This window comes from Xenopus laevis, chromosome 1L (assembly GCF_017654675.1).
Source record: "Xenopus laevis strain J_2021 chromosome 1L, Xenopus_laevis_v10.1, whole genome shotgun sequence".
In the NCBI taxonomy this organism is placed as follows: domain Eukaryota; kingdom Metazoa; phylum Chordata; class Amphibia; order Anura; family Pipidae; genus Xenopus; species Xenopus laevis.
In genome coordinates, this window is record NC_054371.1 from 38,196,042 (window position 1) to 38,217,267 (window position 21,226).

General features: G+C 40.1%; 1 protein-coding gene across 5 annotated transcripts in view; it reads left to right on the forward strand.

The window, feature by feature from the left end:
• Positions 1-18,873, forward strand: part of limch1.L (LIM and calponin homology domains 1 L homeolog) — a 162,927-nt gene extending 144,054 nt beyond the window's left edge. The window contains exons 21-37 of one of the 5 annotated variants that reach the window (XM_018250355.2): positions 344-752; positions 1,018-1,230; positions 1,837-1,933; positions 2,511-2,644; positions 3,171-3,267; positions 4,508-4,588; positions 6,242-6,270; positions 6,489-6,596; positions 6,756-6,848; positions 7,182-7,328; positions 8,833-8,966; positions 9,507-9,583; positions 11,120-11,228; positions 12,951-13,016; positions 13,604-13,712; positions 15,040-15,142; positions 15,334-18,873. In XM_018250355.2, coding sequence (XP_018105844.1) covers positions 344-752; positions 1,018-1,230; positions 1,837-1,933; positions 2,511-2,644; positions 3,171-3,267; positions 4,508-4,588; positions 6,242-6,270; positions 6,489-6,596; positions 6,756-6,848; positions 7,182-7,328; positions 8,833-8,966; positions 9,507-9,583; positions 11,120-11,228; positions 12,951-13,016; positions 13,604-13,712; positions 15,040-15,142; positions 15,334-15,359 — 2,032 coding nt within the window. In that variant the 3' untranslated portion in view covers positions 15,360-18,873. 5 annotated transcript variants of the gene reach the window in all.
• The last annotated feature ends 2,353 nt before the right edge of the window (positions 18,874-21,226 follow it).

The window sequence follows — 21,226 nt, forward strand, 5'->3', positions numbered from 1 at the left end:
TCTGGTTCATGGAAATTAAATTGTCTGCCATTGATTTTAAACTCATAATCTAGCAAACTCTCCATAAAGCTGGCCATACACAGACTGACCAGATACCCTCTCAACCCAAATGACCAATGAGGGACCATGCAGATTATGAGCACTATATAGCATAGCACAGGTTGAAAACATAAAAAGTGAAGTTTGTAAAGACAGGTTTAAATGCTATACTTAAAACTTAATCTGCATTCCCTCTTCCTAGACAATATATCAACTTTTCGAGTAATTGTGACTTAAGCATATAAACAGCTCTGCTTGAGGTTCCTTGGGTGATGTTATGTTACTATTTTCTTTTACACGATAGAGAACGTCGAGAAAAAGAACTGCACGTAGCCTACAAAAATGCCAAGACCAGAGGCGAGGCTGAACGAATATTAAAGAGCTACATTGAAAAGTTTACAATTAGCGAAGCTGTTCTTGAGGGATTAGTGATGCCAAAAATTTTAGAAAGAAGCCAGTCAGTGGAGCCAAGTTTATTGTCCTCATCAGAGGACCCAAACCCACTGAAATACCTGAGGCAACAGTCTTTGCCATCACCAAAATATACTTCCACTGTTGAAGCAACTGTCACTCCCAGCAGCCCATGTGAATCAAAGAGTCCGACAGGTCTAATATCACCAAGCAAAAACATCATTTCAAAGACGGTGCCTATGCTAACAGCCAAGCCTTACTCCCAGCCCAAAAACACCCAGGAAGTCCTCAAGACATTCAAGGTAGGATTATATTTATTGTTCTGTTCTAAGGCTGAGAGATACGAAATCTGCCACAGAGGCATTTGGCACAACCCCAATATGCCTAGGCAGCATTGTAGTTCTGTTGACCTTATTATGGTAAAATGGTAGCTAGTACAGTTCCCGTTTGTAGTTAACACTAGTTTTTATAGGTTTTCAAAGGAGGTAATACAATGTGGTTTGGCGATGCATTAGTTATTAAGTCTTGTAGTCCTCAACTAAAGGTCCTTATTTTGGACACATTCAGGTGGACGGAAAGGTGAATCTCAACGGGGTGGAAGAGCAGAAGGGAAAGGAATCTGGAAGCCAGACATTTGCTGCCCCATCGCTCACCCGATCTCAGATGTTTGAAGGTGTAGCTAGAGTTGATGCTCCTGTTGTTGAAACAAAGCAAGATGTAGCTTCCATCAAGCTTAATCTGGCCAGACCAAACACACTGAATTCCTTACATGAATCCAATGTAAGAGCATAGTTCAGTATAGCGATTTTCGTTTTTTTATGATGTGAATGTTACCAGCATAATGTTATAACTTAAGGCACTATTTCTCTAAAATGAACATCAGTCTGATAGCCAGATAGCCTGTTGTTACAACCAGATGCTGTAATAGTCTTGTTTTACAGAACTGTATCAGATGTTAATGTAATGAAAGGCATTTTTTCTCCTTGAAACATAATGCCCACACCTTCATTATAACCCAGAATCTAGTTCTAGTTATCAAAGTGTTTGCTAATAATCCAATTGGCTCCTCTGTTACAGTTTTACCACTCTATGGGGGGGACATGTCTATGCCACATATAAAGCATTGACTCCCTGTCCTATATTTTTGTGTGGAGACCTTAAGCTGCAGAAGTCCATTTACTGAACTGAATAGGAGCTTCTGGCATTTTCTATCCTTCCTAAAAACACAGCTTTGCCCAGGACCTTTGCCTTTGTACCTGCTTGAAAATGAAGAAGACTGAAATAAGATCACCCACCTTCACTTAATTTAAAGAAAACTGAAAGCATATTTGAAAACTGAAAGCATTTTTACATGTATCTTCTCCGCTGTGTACTCTTGCTTTATAGAGTCTCTGTGAAGACGGAAATCACATAAGCCAGAAGGATGAGCCAGATTCTTTTGTACAGGAGGAAAGTGTTCACTCTGTGGAACAACTGTCAGAAGGTTTGTAGATAATTCCTTATTGCTATTAGGAATGAATTTGCTTTGTTACAAGTAGCCTTTGGACAGTCTGTACATCTGACTCCTGTCACATTGGTTGGTTCCAGCATTTAGACATCAATATATTACTCAACACAGTCTGATCCTCTGGTCCATCCTCTTCACAATTATAAGACAGTGATTAACTTTAATTACACTCAACATATTTTGAGCATATTTGCCCTTTATCACATTTGATAAAGGACATCTGTGTTTGAAACATAGTATTTAATGAAAGTTCATTGCAGCAGAGCATGCCTTAGGTCTGTCCTCCATTCCTTGTCTTATGATATAAGCCGACTTTTGTTTTGCCTTTTGTAATATTGAAGGCCTCTGGCTGTTACAAAGCAGAGCTTAGACTTTCCTTAGCCAGCAGCTCCCTGAGCAAGCTAAAATGGGCAGATGCCATTACACGAGGGCTGAAAGTGTACACCCTTATTTTATGTTGATTTGTGAACCTTTGCCTAGTGTTACAACTCACGTAAACTTTAAATATGACTTTATATGTGTATTTATTCAGTATCCTCATGTTTTCCTCAAGGTAACACACAGTCAAACAGCACAACCCAGGCTGTACCGGCTGTGAGCAGTATAGAGATTCCACCATTGACTGTCAATGGGAAGGACACTGAGGATAAGAGGAAGGTGGAAGCTGCCGAGCTGATTATGCATTGGGTAAAGTGGATTTATACAATAGTCTCAATGATCACTTGATTTTTTTATGTCCAGTATGGGGGGAACTTTACAGACCAAACAGGATTCACCAGACCAGATAGGAGGCAATGTGTTGTTTCCCCCAAATGTAATAATTCTTTGTATTTTAAATTAAGCATTAAAGTTCTGGCACCTTGCTGGTTGGATCCAACTTATTCACATTGGGACAATACCTGCCAAACACCATCTGCTATAACATTTTGCTACAAAGAGGTTCCAGGAGAGTAAAGTGCTCACAGGCTATGTGATCTGACATTTATTCCAGGAATATTCTATTAAATCAGAAATATAATGTGATGTTTCTGAATAACGGGATTTAAAATATGATTAATAATAACATTTCTCAAGCGAGGGATAAAAAAAAAATATGTGGCTTCAAGAATCACAGAAGTAGGGCAAGGTGTTTGGTATTTCATGAGAATCAGCCATATTATTAATTTGTATAAAGATCTAATTTCTCTTTTTTTTTTTTTTTTTTTGTTATAAGTCTCTGGACTCCAATTACAAGGAAGCCAAAAAAAATTCTTTACCACCTTTAAAAAGTTCTGAAAATGTAGAAGAATCCTCCAAGATTAAAGAAAATGGTAAGTAGCAGATATTTCTTCCCAGTGATTATTTAGCCGAGGGTTATCCCAGTGCAGAGATATGTATCTCAAATAAATAAAAACAGGTGAAGTGATACGGACACTTGCAGGACAGGAGCCATTCAGGCTGTTGTTGTCTCATGACCAGAAAAGCCCCTGAGGTAGGAATAATATTGTAATGCACTGAATTCAGGATTTGGCCAAATTTCAGCACAATTTGGTTTCAGCCAAATCCTGAATGTTCCGTTGAACTGAATCCAAACTGCTGGACATGGCTATGTAAGGGACTAGCATTTTGATCTCCTCCTTCCTCACTGAGTTTTAAAATCATAGGCCTGTAATAGTTGCTTTTACTTCCATTTTTAGCTTGATAATAATACTGTTCTATTAACCGCACAAGAGTCAGACATTGGATCTCCTCAATTCTGCTAAATAAGGGACTACATATATATTGTCCCTTATTTAGCAGAATTGAGGAGATCCAATGTCTGACTCTTGTGCGGTTAATAGAACACTATTATTATCAAGCTAAAAATGGAAGTAAAAGCAACTATTACAGGCCTATGATTTTAAAAGTTTTTTATATATATACATATACATACACACACACACACACACACACACACACACACACACACACACACACACACACACACACACACACACACACACACACACACACACACACACACACACACACACACACACACACACACACACACACACACACACACACACACACACACACACACACACACACACACACACACACACACACACACACACACACACACATACACATACACATACACACATACACACATACACACACACACATACACACACACACATACACACACACACATACACACACACACATACACACACACAGGTATAGGATCCATTATCCAGAATGCTCCGAATTACCGAATGGCCATCTCCCATAGACTCCGTTATAATCAAATAATCCAAATGTTTAAATGATTTCCTTTTTCTCTGTAATGATAAAACTGTAGCTTGTACTTGATCCAAACTAAGATATAATTCTATTATCTGGAAAACCCCAGGTCCCGAAGCATTCTGGATAACAGGTCCCATACCTGTATATGAAAAGCGCTCAGTAGTATCTTTAACTGGCAAGCCGCTCCTACTTGTGTGTAATTTCTAAAAAATCTGCTCTTATTGTGTCATAGACTTTGTACAGTTTATTTTAATACATTGTCTTTGCCCTGCCTCTCAGAATCATCACACAAAGTTCAGCTAAACATTACGCTTCAGACCCGGAACGCCTGGAGACGCTCCCAGTTTTTTTTGCAGTCAGGTATCCGAAGTGTCGGTCCGCTGCACTCTCTCCTCCCTTGCACAGTGACTGGTGGCTGGTGTGGGGCACGGGGGGCTTCACTAGTGTTATCCTTTCTGCTGTATGTCCCCTCTTCCTTCCACATTAGAAACCACCGCATTCGTGCAAATTTCTGCAAATAGTTCCAACTGCAGCAGTCTGATATTTGCTGGGTTTGGCCAGGCTTTCTTTGCTGAGAAACACACAAAATCTCTTTTGTTGGCCTTTAAGACTAATTTCCTTGTTAGAATAGGCTACTGTTTTTAGTAAGGAGACCAGGGCTGATTTTAGGGAGGGATAGAATGGGTATTTGTCAGTATCACAGGCTGATTGATATTTTGATACAATTTGCAATTGTTTTTTAATTTTTATTATTTGTTTTTAAATTATTAAGCTTTTTATTCAGCAGCTCTCCGATTTGCATTTTCAGCAATTTGGTTGCTAGGGTCCAAAATACAATAAATTTGTAGCTTTTTTTTTTTTAGATGGGGCCAGTGGCCCCTATTTGAAAGCTGGAAAGAGTCAGAGGAAAAAAAGGCAAATAATTAAACTTTAAAAAAATAAATAATGAAGACCAATTAAAAAGTCACTTAGAATTAGCCATTCTATAACATACTAAAAGCCAACTTAAATGTGAACCACCCCTTTAAAACAAGCATAAAAGGACATCTATGCAATGTTTTGGAGATGCTATTCTATAAATATTCAATCATTCTAGCCATACTGGTACAGAAAGGAGCCCTAGTCTTCTGAAATACTGAAAGAAATCCAGTGTGGCAATAGGAGCAGAAGAGAACGTTATCAATGCAGTTGCGGGTGTTAACCCAAAAATGTTTACAGGAAATCGTCATGATTACTAAGTTATGGAAAATAAAATCCTAGGTATGGTATCTATTATTTGGAAACCAGTTATAGAGAAAGTTTGGAAATAATGGCAATTCCATTACATTTTTTTTTGGGGGGGGGGAGGTTTCTAGTGGCCTTAAGGCATGCTGCTCTAAAGACAACAGTTTTGTAACATAATCATTTAATATATATGATCCTGCAAGTTTCCTGCTATACATCAAAGCTAAATACAACAGAAACCACCCCTTATATTGATGCCTTGGGTGGATGTTGGCTGTTTATTCCTTCTTGTGCCACTGAAAGCACCAGTTCCTGCAGAAAAGAATCTGCTCTTGGTGGAATCTGTCCAGTGAATGCAATATAACATACTACACTTTCCCAGTGTTTTGGCTGGAACAATATGAATAATGTTAACATGTTAAAATGATGTCTCATCTGGGGAATAATGTGATTTTTTTTCCCCTTCAGTAAGTTTTCATTTAACTGAGCTGGTGCTTTAAGAGCAAATCTAAGGCTGATCCATTCAAACCCACTGAACTTTTTTTTGTTGCTGGGATGGGGAATGGTGACCTGTATTTCATCACTACATTCATTGGAGTATATGGTGGTTGGTGCTGTTCAATGTTTAAATATATGAGAATTTAGCCTCATAGCCTAAACTAAGTTGTGTGCGCTAGCCTTTCCGGAAGGGTGTAAATGGGTCTCCATGCAAGTAAAGTAAGAAAGTTTTTACATATTGTAAATGTGATAGGAAAGTGCTAACTAATTTCATTCTTTCTTTCTGAACAGTGGATACAGAATGTACAGAGAAGTCACCAGTAAGTAATTTCCATTTTGTAAAATATTAAAGAGAAGTGATGTTGTATAAGAGTGATGTTAATACTGTGTTATTAGTTTGTAGACTTTCACACTGGGAACCCAATAGAGTACTTGTATGTGTTAATGTAGTAAGGTTGTATCCCCTCCCCACATTGATAGCAGAGAATGTATTGTAATGCATCCCAAAGGATACAGTGTTTTCTGTTTCTTCTGAAAGGCACTAGTACCCAATCTGAGTTCTCCTAACCGGTCCTGCACATGGGACCCAGAAGAAGAACGCAAACGGCAAGAAAAATGGCAGCAGGAGCAGGAAAGGCTCCTCCAGGTGATTAGTTGTGCTTTGTGCATCATTGCTCACTCTTTTTATCATCTTCATGCAAGGGTGTTGCGGGTTTTCTTTCGTTCTCTCTTTTCTTCCTCCGTGTTTCTCTGTAGATAGATGGATAGAAAGTCAACTGAATCTCATGGGTATATTTTTCAACAGGAGAGGTACCAGAAAGAGCAGGAAAAACTTAAAGAAGAATGGGAAAAAGCTCAGAAAGAAGTAGAAGAAGAGGAAAGGAAATATTACGAGGAGGTACTAAGTGAAATATTAAATATGCTTGTTTCCAGTAACTAGTGTGCAGGTTTGCTCTTAAGATGATTAGTTACAATAAGGGGCCAGGTTCCTCAGCAAAATTATTTATATTATTAGACCTCTGTCTTATCTGTATTGTTACTATATAGTGGAAGGTGGTTGAATCTCCAGACTAAGCTTAAGGTCTTGAGAGGTTTTGAGTGTGTTTCTTATATTCGGATCTATCAAGGGTGTGGCCATTCTTATAACGCAATCTCTGGACTGTTCCTTAGTTCACCTACAGAAATTCCTTAAATTGATGACTGACTCTGGAATTTTGACCTTGTCTTCTAGGAAAGGAAGATAATCGAAGACACTGTGGTCCCACTGACTTTGTCACCCAATTCTAATGTGCACTTTAATATCTCTGAAAGAAATGGAAACTTTATTCCAGTACTTCCAGACCATGCCAAGAGAGATCAAGAAAACAACAATGGACAGGTGAGATCACGTTTTGCCAAACATCTACATAAGGTTCCTAAGCTATAACGTGATATCGCACCAGACCCATAGTGTAAATATGTCTGATTTGTGTCATCTCCAGCGTTCAGCGTGAGAGTGATGTGTGCACCATATTCTTTCTGCTCAGCTGCACAATTGGAGCATGTACCTTTTCTGCCTTCTACCCTTATTCCGGTCTTCACTCTCATTCCCGACTGTTCCCTCTATTTTCGCGCACCTATTCCCATGCATCAGGGGATGGGAGGCAACGCGACTGGCCAGGTTGCCTAGGGCGCCTAGCCGGCCTGGCGCTGCCCTCCAGAAGAGTTTTAGTTATATTCCATAAATCCATTAAGGACACAAAACAGTATTGAAATGTGTATAATATCCAAGTATAATAGTAACACAGCAATCATTTATCTGTGAAAATATATTTCAAGAACGAAGGTAAATAGTTAGGGACCGCAATATGGGCTTTACCTTGATGTGGAGTGGTGGCTTTTTTATGATCATAACTTTGCAACTAAAAACCCCAGTGTTTGAAACACATGCACGTGCATAGATACTACATTACTAGTGAAACATGGGACCTGGAAATGTGCAGTGATCAATCCCCCTCTCTTTTGTATGTTTGAAGTAAATTTAGCCAGATCGGTCACACTTTCATTGTATGTTACTTATGGTTTACTTGAAGTGCTCCACACACCCCTTTGTGTAATTTGATAAGTGACACTATATGCTCCATTAGCATGAGGTGGAAGCTGCAAGAACATTCACTAGAACATTCACTAGATAGGGGCATCAGAATTCAGTAGCTGAGACTGGAGTAAAGTTACAGAAGTTAACCTTATAAAGAGCTTTGCATAACAATGGCCTGTGTAAAGGCTGTATGGTGTCTAGCAAAACATTAAAAAAAAAAAAAGAGTAGCTATAGTGGTGTGTGGTGGTGGCATCACCAATGGTTTTCATCAGCAGGGACTGGGCATTGCATTAAAATATAAGAACGAATGATTGGTGTACAATTTATTCTGCTAAAAACTGAAGCTTGGAAGAAGGTTCTTCAGCAGGACAGTGATCCCAAACAAAAGGGAATGGTGAATGTAGTAAAACAGCCCAGGATTTTTGCTCTGTTTGAAAATTATAGCGAGTTGCATCCAACTAAGCTGAACACCAGCCTGGGGCAAATCTGCATATAAGATTGCCAAGATCACCCCTGAACTATGTGCAAAGCTGTTACATACTTATGCCAAAAGGGCTGTTATTGCTGCACAAAGCATCAGGTCTGGAACTAGGGGTAGGCAGAAGAGGCACATGCCTAGGGCGCAATGAAGTGGGGGCACCAAGTACATACCTCTTCTTTCACCTACTCCTGGTCCAGAGCCGTGTTCCCCTACCGACTTTTGTCTCCGGCATTCCTCTCCATGTAGCATGTCCATGTAGCACTGGGCCTGGGCTTCATGAAACATGAATTGTAGGAATTATGACCTTTTTCTTTTGTTTGCAGCTCATGGCAGAGCCCAACAGAGTGATAAAGAACGAGATACACATGCACAGCAACGTAACACAGCAACAGATTTTGTATGCACATGAGAGGTCAATGCTTGCTGCTGAAGAGACGCAGATAAAGGGAAAAACAGAGTAGGTGTTTTTCATGGTTTGCTTGAAGGTTTGAGCATATGGTTGGTGGGTTTACCAACATAGGTGCTGAATTTCACTGGTGCAGTATCCAGTAACATCCAATCAACAGTTTTGATCAGTCGAAAAACATGCTAGAAAACATGCACTTTACTGCATTTTATTTAACCCCTTTTGGACATCAAATTGGGAGAGGGGTTTGAATTGAAAATGTTCAACAACCTTTCCCCTACACCAACAAATTCGATATAAACTGGAGCAGGCTAATCTGAGATTTCACTATGGACACAGCAGTAATGGACCATTTAGCTATTGTGTGGCCATCAGCGAGTCATAGTCATAGGTCTAATTGCCTAACTTTTGGCTCATGAGCCATAGCTATGACATTTCCATTGAATACTGTGCAACTAGAATTTAGGTAAGGTATACTAGCATGTCGTTTGTAAATAAGTTACTGACTATAAATGTTTGACCTAAAACTATTATTGGGTGACAAAGGCAAGATTTTTATCACTGACTATTACATTTGTATTTGCCTTTTAGGAAGTGGGAAGCGGAACCATGCAACCATGTGCAGTCTAATGAATGTAACACACCCACCAGGTTAACCCTGCAGGCAGGTAAGGAAACTGTGCCATTGTCAGGCCAGGCTTCGGAAAACATCACATTTTTGTTTCATTCAGTGCACACCTCTTTAAAGGAATAATCTGGCCTTGAGTAACATGAGCTATAAATTTCTTTCTTACTTGCACTTTCTTTGCGTAGAAGAAGAACAGCCTCATTAGACATCTAGTGTTCACTCTAGGTATCACAGAATCAAGGAGGCCCAGAAGACAGGTAGCAGGGCTAAGTATTTGTGCTAGTGCTAGTTCGGTGCTCATAAAGTTCACAATTGTCCTCCAATATCTGAGTATCACTGGGCAGTCCCACATTAAATGCATAAAATTGGCAACGGAAGCACCACACCTTGTACAGCCAGGTGAAGCCACCCTACCCATAGTATATAGTTTCCGAGGGATGAGGTATGTTTGATGTATTTGTATTAGCTTGTCTGTAACACTGACTAACAGAATATAAAGGTTGTCTATGATTTCTTCCCAATCATCTGGGTCTACACCAACCCCGCTATTCTCCCACTTATACTTCACTCTAGGTCGGGGATCATATCTGTTGGAAATTAAGTGCTTGTACGTACTGGATAGGAGTTTCGTCTTGGTGGGTTGAGATACTAATTCTTCTGTCCCTGTATACTGTAGTTGCTGAGGAGGAGTTGGAAATTGCGCAGAGCAAAGATGGCTAAGTTGGTTATATCTAAATTCGGACAGGTCAGGTAGAGAGAGGGTCTGACGAAATTCAGGCAACGTGCGAAGACTCCCATCAGTGTATACCTGGGACAACCGCTTTAGCCCTAACTTAGTCCAGGTTCCCACCTCTAAAAATGTAGCTAAATGCGGATAGTTACTGTTACCCCATAAAGGTGCGTCCGGAGATAGTGTGGTATTGGCCTTTAGTGACCTGTACCATTGTGTCCCAGGCTCTCTTGGTGGCATCCATAACAGGTAAGAGAGGGCTAATATCTTTGTGAGTCCTATATAAAGCGTTGTGTAGGCTTTCTACAGAAGTGAGATATAGTGCCTGGGTTGTCTGCATCAAACACTTTCCAACCAGCTGCATGTGAGGCAAGGTAGTAAAGCGCATAATTGGGGTTTTCTCTAGTCTTTATTCTCCTGTCGGTTGTGGGGAGGCAGGTGGAGTTGGGGGGGGGGGGTTCTAAGGTAGCTTGCAAATAACCCAAACAAATAGTGTATGTACATATATATATATATATATATATATGTGTGTGTGTGTGTGTGTGTGTGTGTGTGTGTGTGTGTGTGTGTGTGTATATATATATATATATATATATATATGTGTGTATATATATATATATATATATATGTGTATATATAAATATCTATATATATCTATATATATCTTTTTTTTCTGAAGACAGGAACATAGCAGGTATTAGGGTTACAGATGGATTACTAAAACAGCGTATAAACCAGTATAAGGGATTTGAGCTCATAAAGAACGTACATTCATCACCTGAAGCTTTATATTCTAATCCCAAGTAATACTTGCCATAATGCTCTTTATTGACTGTCATCTTTTAGGATGTAAACAAGTGATGTTATCAGAGTCAAGTGATCTTGGATCACCCAAAACTCCTGTAGATGAAAATGCGGTCCATCATAATATGTCTTCCATAATATCCACAAGGGGGTGAGTATGTATGTGCACCATATGGATAGCGAAACATATGCATTATGGTTCATGTCATGGATTTGTATGAAATACCTAGGAGAAAAGCTAATGAATAGAAGGGTGGTGCAATTGTTAGCACTGCCACCTTGCATCATTGGGGTTCTAGATTTGATACAAGCCAAAGCACAAGCTTGTATGTTTCTATCCTGCTTGATTTGGCTTCCTCTTGGTACAGAAAGATTAAATGGTGTAAATGTGGACCTCAAATTGTAAGCTCCACTGGTGATGTGATGACATATACGGTAATCTACAAACTATGTTGGCAATGTATAAATAAAGAAGAAAAATACAGTATAATAGGGGGTACATTATTAAAGTGTTTGTACCCAAACAGATCATAAGAATATTTGCAATTCCATGTCAGCTACAGCGGGAACAGCTATAGAATATTTGAAAGCCTTTTCCAGTGAAACAACTGGTTCTTCCATTCAGAAGTATTGGACAGTATTTCCATGTTTTCTCTATCTATTACTATTTTCCTGAAAGAAAATGACTGCTCTATTGACAGCATGAGATGCACAACTATATTATCTTTATTATAGAATAGTAGGCATTTTTTGTTATTTTTTTAAAGAAGATATGTGTGTCAAGTTTGTCAAAATCCCATTCTCTTCAGTGGGGGTGTTAGAGCTCAGTGCTGTTCAGAAGCACTATAACCCATCCCAGTCCTTGCTCCATGATGCTAGTCAAGTCTCATATTTAATAATAAATCAATGGAGCTTTGTTCCATTTACAGGTTCACAGCCTCATTGGTGCTCTAGTGACAGACCACCTTCTGCCCCCCATGAGTATAAACTGAGAGACCAGACCATGGATACCCTATAGAAAAGGGTCCTGCCCTTAAGCTGGCCATGCATGTGCCAATAAAACTGTGTGATTTTCAATACATGGCAATCCTGAATGCTATCTGTGTACTATGGATATCCATTGGTTCCTTCATCAGTCATTTGAAAATGAACTTTGCCAGTGCACCATGTATTTGCAAAATGATGCAGTGACAGAAGAGGAAGTAATGATGCGCCACTTCTATTCCACTTCCTGCTTCCAATCATTTGGAGTGTTGGCCCAAAAGAGTGCACCAATAGAAAAGCGATGTTACTGTGTATTGTCACGTCTGCGCTGTCTGGGCATTTGGCCCAGGGGTTCAACAGGTTCATACCTTGTGAGATTTTTAAAGAAGACATTTGTGTCAAAAATCTAATTCTAATTAGTGTATGCAAATAATTAGCCAGTTCACTACATTCTGCCCCTTCTATGTGTGGGCTCAATACTTTAGCACAGGGGCCCTCTGTTTGGCCATAAACCTGGCTTTTATGCAGCCAAAACAAGCCAGGAATTGTAAAATAAGCACCTGTTATGAGGCCACTGGGTGCAACATCCAAGGGGTTGGTAAGCAACATGTTGTTCACAAGCCACTGGTTGGGGATCACTGCTTTAGCGTTTTCTCTCCACAATCTGCTCAGAGTTATTATAAGCTGATCCTGTTCCAGTCTGCACATACATGGAGCAGATGGAAGGCAGCCGATTGGCTTTCTCTGCTCTAATACAGACCCCTGAGTAGAAAGCAAACCATGTGCTATTACAATTCGACTACATAAAAAGCAACCACCAGTATTTTAAAAAATATTTTCTCATATTATAGTTTATCAAGCTCATTAACAGTCTTTTATTTAAATGCAGAATTGATTCCAAGGAAGAGACATTGAATTCTTCACAGTCTACATCACAATGCCAGTCACCAAACAGGTACAAACGATCCAACTGTTTTTGGTTTTTTTAAATTCCTGGATAGCAGTTGTGTCCAACTTACATTCTGACAGTAGCCATAGAAAAACTAGCAGAAAAGCTAAGTATTATTGTACATGCTAGAGTTCTAATGCTTTGCGCTTGAAATGTTCTATCTTTTGAGTAATCCAGTATCTAGCATTGCTAAATCGAACTGCCGTAGACCTTGCACTACTACATGTATATTAGTGCTGTGCGGGTCTGGATTTCCCCGACCCTAACCCACCCTCCCTTAGCCCATGCCCGCCCACATACTCTTTTCTGGGTTTCTTTTATAGACCAGTGCCGACGCGCCCCACCGAAGACGTCACAAAAGGGGCGGGACGAGCAGGCACAACGTCTATAAAAGACGACCTCGGAAATCAGAAGCCGGACCCGCGGGTATCGGGCCGGCCCACATATTACTAATGTATATCATCACTTTAAAACCACCATAGAAATGTTTGTGTATTTTTAGTTAATCCCTATAAAAAGACGCAGTTTCATGAGATTTGTAAAACTTTTCTAGTGTTTTTTCTTTTTCTAAATTATGACTTGTCCTCTTTAAGGTCTGTTAGTGGGAAAAAACTGTGCTCCACATGTGGACTTCCTCTAGGCAAGGGAGCTGCCATGATAATTGAAACCCTCAGTCTTTATTTCCACATCCAGTGCTTCAAGGTAAGCCTGTTTGTGAACCAACTGGCAGAATGCATTGTGTTAGTAGATTAAATGCTTACTGTAGCTTATTTTGTTATGAGAAACATATTAAATAGGGTCCCCTTAAATATAGTTCCACTGGTAAGATACGCATGTGAATGTAAAAACCTTTTTGGTAATTAGAAACATCAAATATTTTTTAACAACTATATAGTCTCTTGTTTCCCTTGTGTTTGATCTCACACATTACTTGGTGGGAGATTGCTTCACATGTTTCATCCTAGTCATCAATATCAACAGCACCATCCACTCTTGATCACAAAGGGGCTGCTGGTTTGGTTTCTGCAGTGAAGACCCCTGATGAATATGGCATCTTCCTTTAGCTGACTGACATGCTTCCAGGCAAACATCACCCAATCAAGCAGAAGCATTTGCAGATGATTTCACTATAAGTTTTGGGCGCTTTGGCGTCATGTTTGAAGGCTTTAAACACTGTGCTTTTATAAAGTGCCCAAAATTGACCCATGGGCCATTACCCTTGTATGTATCAATGGCAACATGCAGAAAATAAACAGTAAGCTGTCACTGTAGAACCCTTTTGTAGCACTGTATACTATTATTATGAAAATTAGAATCCCAAGATTTTGTTTTTGCCCTTGTTGTTTGGCCTGGATGAGGGCTGGACACAATGGCAAAGGCTTGATTTACCAAAGCAGGAAGCGTCTGTTGACACTCCCCTGCTCAATTCTATATCTCAGTGTAACAGGAGCCCAGGCTGAAGAGCAGGGGGCTCAGGTAATACTTTCCTGATAACAGCAGTGTAAAATCTCAGAATATCATAAAGTCTATTTAAATAGAATATTTACTGTAAAGTGAAAAAGTGCTCAGTAGAGAACAGTTTTTTTACTGATACAGGTATGGGACCTGTTATCCAGAATGCTCAGAACCTGGGGATAAGGGATCTTTCTGGATAAAAGGTTTCTGGATAACCGATCCCATACCTGTACTCGGGGTTTTATGTCCATTTTTAGCATCTCGCTTATATAGAGCATATTATGGTGTAAAATAAAATCTGCTAATAAGACTTAATTAAGACTGTATAAAACAAAACCTGGTATCTAAATCTGCATGAATGTACAGTATATAGTAGTCCAATTCTGGAACACTGCAACTCTTAAAATAAACAAGTTAAAAATAGGCTTTCTGGAGATACTGTACTGAACCATAACTATATTTTTCATAACCGTATGAATATGGCAGCATTTTCTTATAGTTCCTTTCCAAATCATCAGTTACCAGATGCATTTGGTTTTGTTTGCCTGAAACATCTTGTTTTCTTTGCTGATAGTGTGGACTGTGTAAGGGACAACTTGGAGACGCGACCACCGGCACGGACGTCCGAATTCGAAATGGCCTGCTGAACTGCAATGACTGTTACGTGAAGTCCAGAAGTAAGGGGAACACTCGCTATTTCTTCTGTTTTCTAGTGCAGCCTGCTAGTCTCAGGAAAGGACTGCTATGTCTTCGTCCTGGTTATCCCTCCTTTTCCTTTTTTGTTACTATTTTACTACATCTGAGCCATTCTATTTTGTAACCATTGACGTTAATGCACTGACATTTCTTTCCCCTTCTCTGTATCCAGCGGCTGGCCACCCCACTCCTTTGTGATGCCCCCTGGTGCTATGAAGAACTTGTAGAGAAGATGACTCCACAGTACTGTGCGGGCTGATTTCAGACAATCACGTGTAAAAGCAGATCCCTGCAGCACTTGTACCACTCATATCATCTTCTGACGAAAACTTTGTGTGACGCTTGCCGGCAAATGACACTTTTGGCTTTACATTTCAATTGCAGAATTTTTATTTGCATAGCAATACTGATAGAGCCTGCTTTATATTTGCCAAGAGGCCGGACCCCATCCGCCCGGCTTCCACTGTTCTATGCCCACAAACGGAGAGACTGTGTTCTGAGATAGATGTTGGACACTATACTCACTGTACATTATACGCTCTCTTTAATTTGACATAAAGAATAAAATAAAGGTGCAAGAAACAGATTTTATTTGTTTTATAACCATAGGGCTGCGCAAATGAGGCAAAAAAAAGCACTTGTGAATTTATGGCACTGCTGTGTTTTCCTAAGAAGTGCCGTTGCCTTGGCCAGATAATGGGACTACACTGTGTGTGTCCCGTGTGTGATTGCACATTTACTCTTCATACAGATAATAAAGCTCGGTCCAGGATAATGTTTCAGTCAGGGCCACAAAATAACATTTCTCTCTCTCATTGGATGTTTTTAGACCCAGAACAGGTATTGATCCGTAATATGAAATGAGTATTATTGTAGCACAACAGGCTTCGACTGTTCTAGTCTACAGAAACATATTTTGTTTTTTGTCCAGACAATGTCGATTTTAATTACTGTGTTTTTTGGGGTTATGTATGTTCTGGGACAGTGATGGATTCATGGTGTGTCTGTCTGGCTCTGTAGCACACAAGAGGCCACGACATGGAAATTGCACCCGTAACCATTGTAGTGTCACAGACCTCGTGTCTATTTACATTAAAGCACTGAGTCCGACAATAGTGAGGGCACCTTCAGATGCCAAACGGAGATCTAGTTCTTCATGTACATCCTAATGAGCTAAAGGTGTTTGTTGGGAGGGGGCATGTTTAATGATGCATTTTGGTGGCATATATAGTAGAAGACAGTTTTGATTGATCTTCAGTGTGCCCATGCGAATGGTGAATGAAGTGAGATGGGCTTCACTCAGGTTATATTCACACTATACTTGCAGTTATCTGGTTAAACGAATGTACGTGCACTAGAAATGATGTGGGGACTGGGAAATGGTGTCGTGAGTATCCACCCTGCGAATATAAACATCATAAATTGACATAAGGCGCATGCTTCTTAAGAAGCCCCTTGTGATATTTATTGAGTATATTCAGCAAAGCACACCAGGCTTGTTAGCTCTGACCTGTTGCAAATACACAGCGCCGTGCTTTGTTGCTATTCCTATTGTGGTGTAGGCAGAGGACTAGAACATTTGCCAGGAGTTGACCACTTTATTAGTTATATAAGGAGCCTTACACCTTCTCTGTGTGCTTTCTCATTTCTGCTTTAGGGAAAAGAACCCACAGTTTGAAATGACCCAGGAGGGTGATTGAACCCACGTATGAAAATGCAAGTTTTGGGGCCTTGCTTGTAAATAGAACTCGCAGTATGGGTCTGAAAGTGGAGAATAGAGGCATTATTTTTGAACTGTATTTTTTGCAGCTTTGGTGAGGAATAGGATCCATTGTGTAGGCTGTAGACTGGAGGTTCTAGAACCCACGGGTAATTCTGAGGGGCCAACAGCAAAAGGCTACAAGTGGGTAATGCTGGAATATTTGCAACGACTGGTGGGTCGACGGTTGGACATGCCTGACGTATGTATGGAAAAATATCTAACAATTGTTCACTAATGGAGTTGGTCCTTCTTGTTTATCTTAGCATTCTCCATCATGATACACGTTATACTGGGAGCCCAGGGTTCCTGGCTGGAGGCTGGATTTGCCTAACCGAACCGTAGTGTATGAATTCCAGACTCTCACCTCCACCCCCTGTTTTTGTGGACTAGAAATCCTATGGCTAGCTGAGGGTGCTGGGGATTGAATTTCCCACAATTGATAGTGCCCCAGCTTTGGGAATGCCCACCTTGGTGTGTATCAGACGTAGTACCATGTCTGTTTGACCTGTGTGTTTGTAAAAGGAAAACAAAACCTATATATTTTGCTGTTGTGTAAGCAATAATATTTTGCCATGTCTTCTTAAGTTAGCAACTATTTATTTAGGCCCTCGTTTGGTGTTTCTTGCATGTATTAAGTTCTAACTATGACCCTGTTTCATTTGATGACCTGCTTCTTGTGTAGCCGCAAATTTCACTATAACCGATGTACATTACAACATGGTGCCTTATACACAAAGCTGTTGCACACTCACGTGGGTGAGGATTTTTATACAGCATTTACAAACAAAAGAGCATTTCCTTTTAGGGCCAGAGAGCCTTTACAACCGGCCGCCGTGAATTTGTCGCCCACTCTGGGCCTTAAGGAGATTACTATTTACTATTCTCGCCACGTCCAGTTTCAAATCTGTAAATTTCATCAGATTTTCAAGTGCTTTGCAGACGTGCTGGCATGCTTCTTGTTTCTGTGACCGTTTACACTTCGCATGGTGTCTGCAACGATATGAAACTTTATTCAGACATTGCACAAAACATGCACAATTTGTAAGAGCATTTTATAATAAGCAGATGTTTTTTTTTTTTCTTACCTGGTGTCAGAACCATCTGTATATAACCGTATGCTTTCATAAAACTCATCCACCCATCTGTATGTTTATCCGATTGGGTTTAATATTTGTATGTGCATTAACCAAACTTGGCTGTTGGTGGTATTTACCGAACAGAGTTATAGGCACCAGCACAAATAGTCCGAACATGCAGCTGTCAGGGGATCTGATGGGGACATTTTGGATCTATTACCAGCAACTATGGCTTATATGGCTCTATCAGTCTCTAGCAGTCATGTGGCTGAATGGAATGGTTTAGAGATGTAAGCACATGGCACAACTTGTGTCCGTCCCGTAGGCACAGGAGCTGCTGCAACATCCAGCAACACAGGGCTCAAGTCCACTCATGCTGTGTGAGGATTCAGCTCTAAATAGAATAACAGAGCTAACCTCTTTAAGCATGAAGGACAATCCTCTTCCGACATAGTGAATAGAGGCCATTATGTGATGGCATTACCCCGTGTTCCAGCCTTCAGTCTATTGTTGGCCTCTGTGACAGTGAACCGATAACAATGTTAGGCTAATCTTGTTATTGCAGTCCGAGAGAGAACTAATCTCTAAATGTCCCACCGAGTGTAAGATGTGTCTAACCGGACATGTTCTCCTATTACTTCACCTTCACTGTTTATCCGCGTGTCTTGTAGGGTTATGTGATTTGGTACGGCGCATTCTGGCTTAACACGAGGACACGTTCTCCTGTTCTGTGTGATGGTAATGTTCCACCCAAGCGTCACTTAACTGTTACCCATTGTATTTATTCTAAAATGCCTCTGAAAACTAGGAAAATGTTCTTGATTGCAACAGGCTTTATAGTAAATGTATGTTTATAAATAAAATATTGGACAAATCCCATGATTATGCGTATTTCTTATTATTTTTCCATGCATTGTATATTAGAGGGCACGAGATGTATGCCATATGCAGGGCCTAGTAGAAGACTTTATGGATAGTGTACGAGTATGGAATGTTAATAGAAGTATACAAATGTCTCCCAGTTTCCAATTTTCAGATACTTAGGCGCCTTAAGCTGCAGCTTTCAGAATATCAGAGGTACTGTATGATGAGTTAGGGTTAATATAATCACGTGTTAGACAACAGCTGGTGTGTTGCAGGTTGGATATCTCTACCATAGATATTACCTCTCAAAGGGACATCGCAATCCTCCTGGGAGGAGAATTTGCAGTGGTGAAAATGAGAAGAGTTCATGGAGACGAAGTGGTGGTTTTGGTGAGCAGAAGATTGTGAGGAATAGTTGGGTGTAAGTGAGGGTAAACCTTGGCGGTACAGACCCTGTGGAAGAAAATAGAAGGTGTGATCTAGGGGTGAATGGGTACAAAATGTGGAAAGTGAGTGGGTAAGAGATTGTAGCTTGTGTGAGTGCTTTGGGGTACAAAACAGTATTATAATGATAGTCATTCAGGAATCAGCAAGAAAGACTTGATGCACACACATTAAAACACTTTCGTACAGGTGAAGCACCCTAAGCTACTGTTAAATAGTGCCCAGCAAATAATTAATGTTTATGATCCAGTCCCAGTTGTGTCTGAGACTACCACTATGCAGTGTTGTGACTAAAATTGACTTGGCCCCACAACAAAATCAACAAAATACAAGACGTATCTCATAAAAATATATTGAAACGGCTTATTAGTCTGTGCTTACTGGGCCCTCCTATATCTTGTGGACCCCCAGAAGTCACATTTATGCTCCTGGTTCCAAGACTTGATGATGAGCCTGTTTGCAATACGGGCCTGGAGTTCCTCATTATTCATCCAGCCCTGACCACAGACAGAAGCAGCTCATTACCTTTACTCAAGGATTCATAGGTCTATAACATAGGTGTCTGAGCTCTTAGGTTATATGCAAAATATCCTTATAATTTGTCACTTGAGAGCTGGGTTCAGTATGTTCCTGTGCAAGCAATTCATTCTAAATCCCACCTCCTCTAACAAACACCTTGGATGAATTTGCTCATCTTTTAACAGACAAATCACTCCACCAACAGATGGAGCACTTACTTGGTTTAGTTATACAGTATCAGTTATTTACACTTTACAGACATAAATTCCCTATCATATTCAACCACCCCACAATTATTATCGTCAGGAGTCCGTTAACCCACCTGTATTCAGGGGCTAAACATATGCTGCGAACGCTGCCTACAACGCTAAACCTCACCACCAAACTGCCAGAACCAGTTTTAGGATTATCCACTGACAGGCGGCTAACATACCTATACCTTTTAACATATGAATATCCCATAATCGGATATATATTTGATTGGTGTTTAAAGAAAATTTGATATCGCTATGCCAAATCACAAGTGTAGTTAGAAAGATTTTTATATAACTAAGGAAACCCCACCAACAGGAATATCATTAAAGATAAATACAAAAGGGCGGAAGGTTTAAAGGAGAACTAAAGATTAACTAAAGAAGTAGCTAGAAATGTTATACATTGTTTTCGGCATCTGTACCAGCCCAGGGCAACCACAGCCCTTTAGCAGTAAAGATTTGTGTCTCCAAAGATGCCCCAGTAGCTCCCCATCTTCTTTTCTGCTGATTCACTGCACATGCTCTGTGCTGCTGTCACTTACTGAGCTTAGGGACCCACTCACATTATACAGTACACATAGAATAGAAATGTCACAGTATAAGGCTGATTAGTGATTAATACAGATAATTACTACATGGCAGCACAGAAACCAGTGCAATTAGCATCAGAATGTAATAATCAGCCCTGTAGCATCAGTTTATATAACAGACAAACCTCATTTTCTGCTGGATAATTAGTGACGACCCCTAAGCTTAGCTTCTCAACAGCTGCTCAGAGCCCACTGAGCATGTGAGTGTCACAGACACTTTCCAAGATGGTGACCCCCTGTGACAAGTTTGAAGTCCTGGATCATTGCTGCTATTGACAAGCTGAAACTTTAGGCTGGTGCAATAAGTTCAGTAAATGAAATATGGCATTTTTTTGTTGCCATATTAATTTTTAGGGTTTAGTTCTCCTTTAATGTCATAATGTTGCAGAGTTATTTTTATGGCAGTAAGTGATATTTTATACAAGTAGGGGCTGTGTTGTGTCACTTGCTGGGAATCAAGAGGCCCCAACTTGAAATAAACCAGACAAAACATGATAGTCTGTCTCCCAAAAGTTTCTAGCTGGCAAAAAAAATAAAAAACAAATCCCAGACGCAA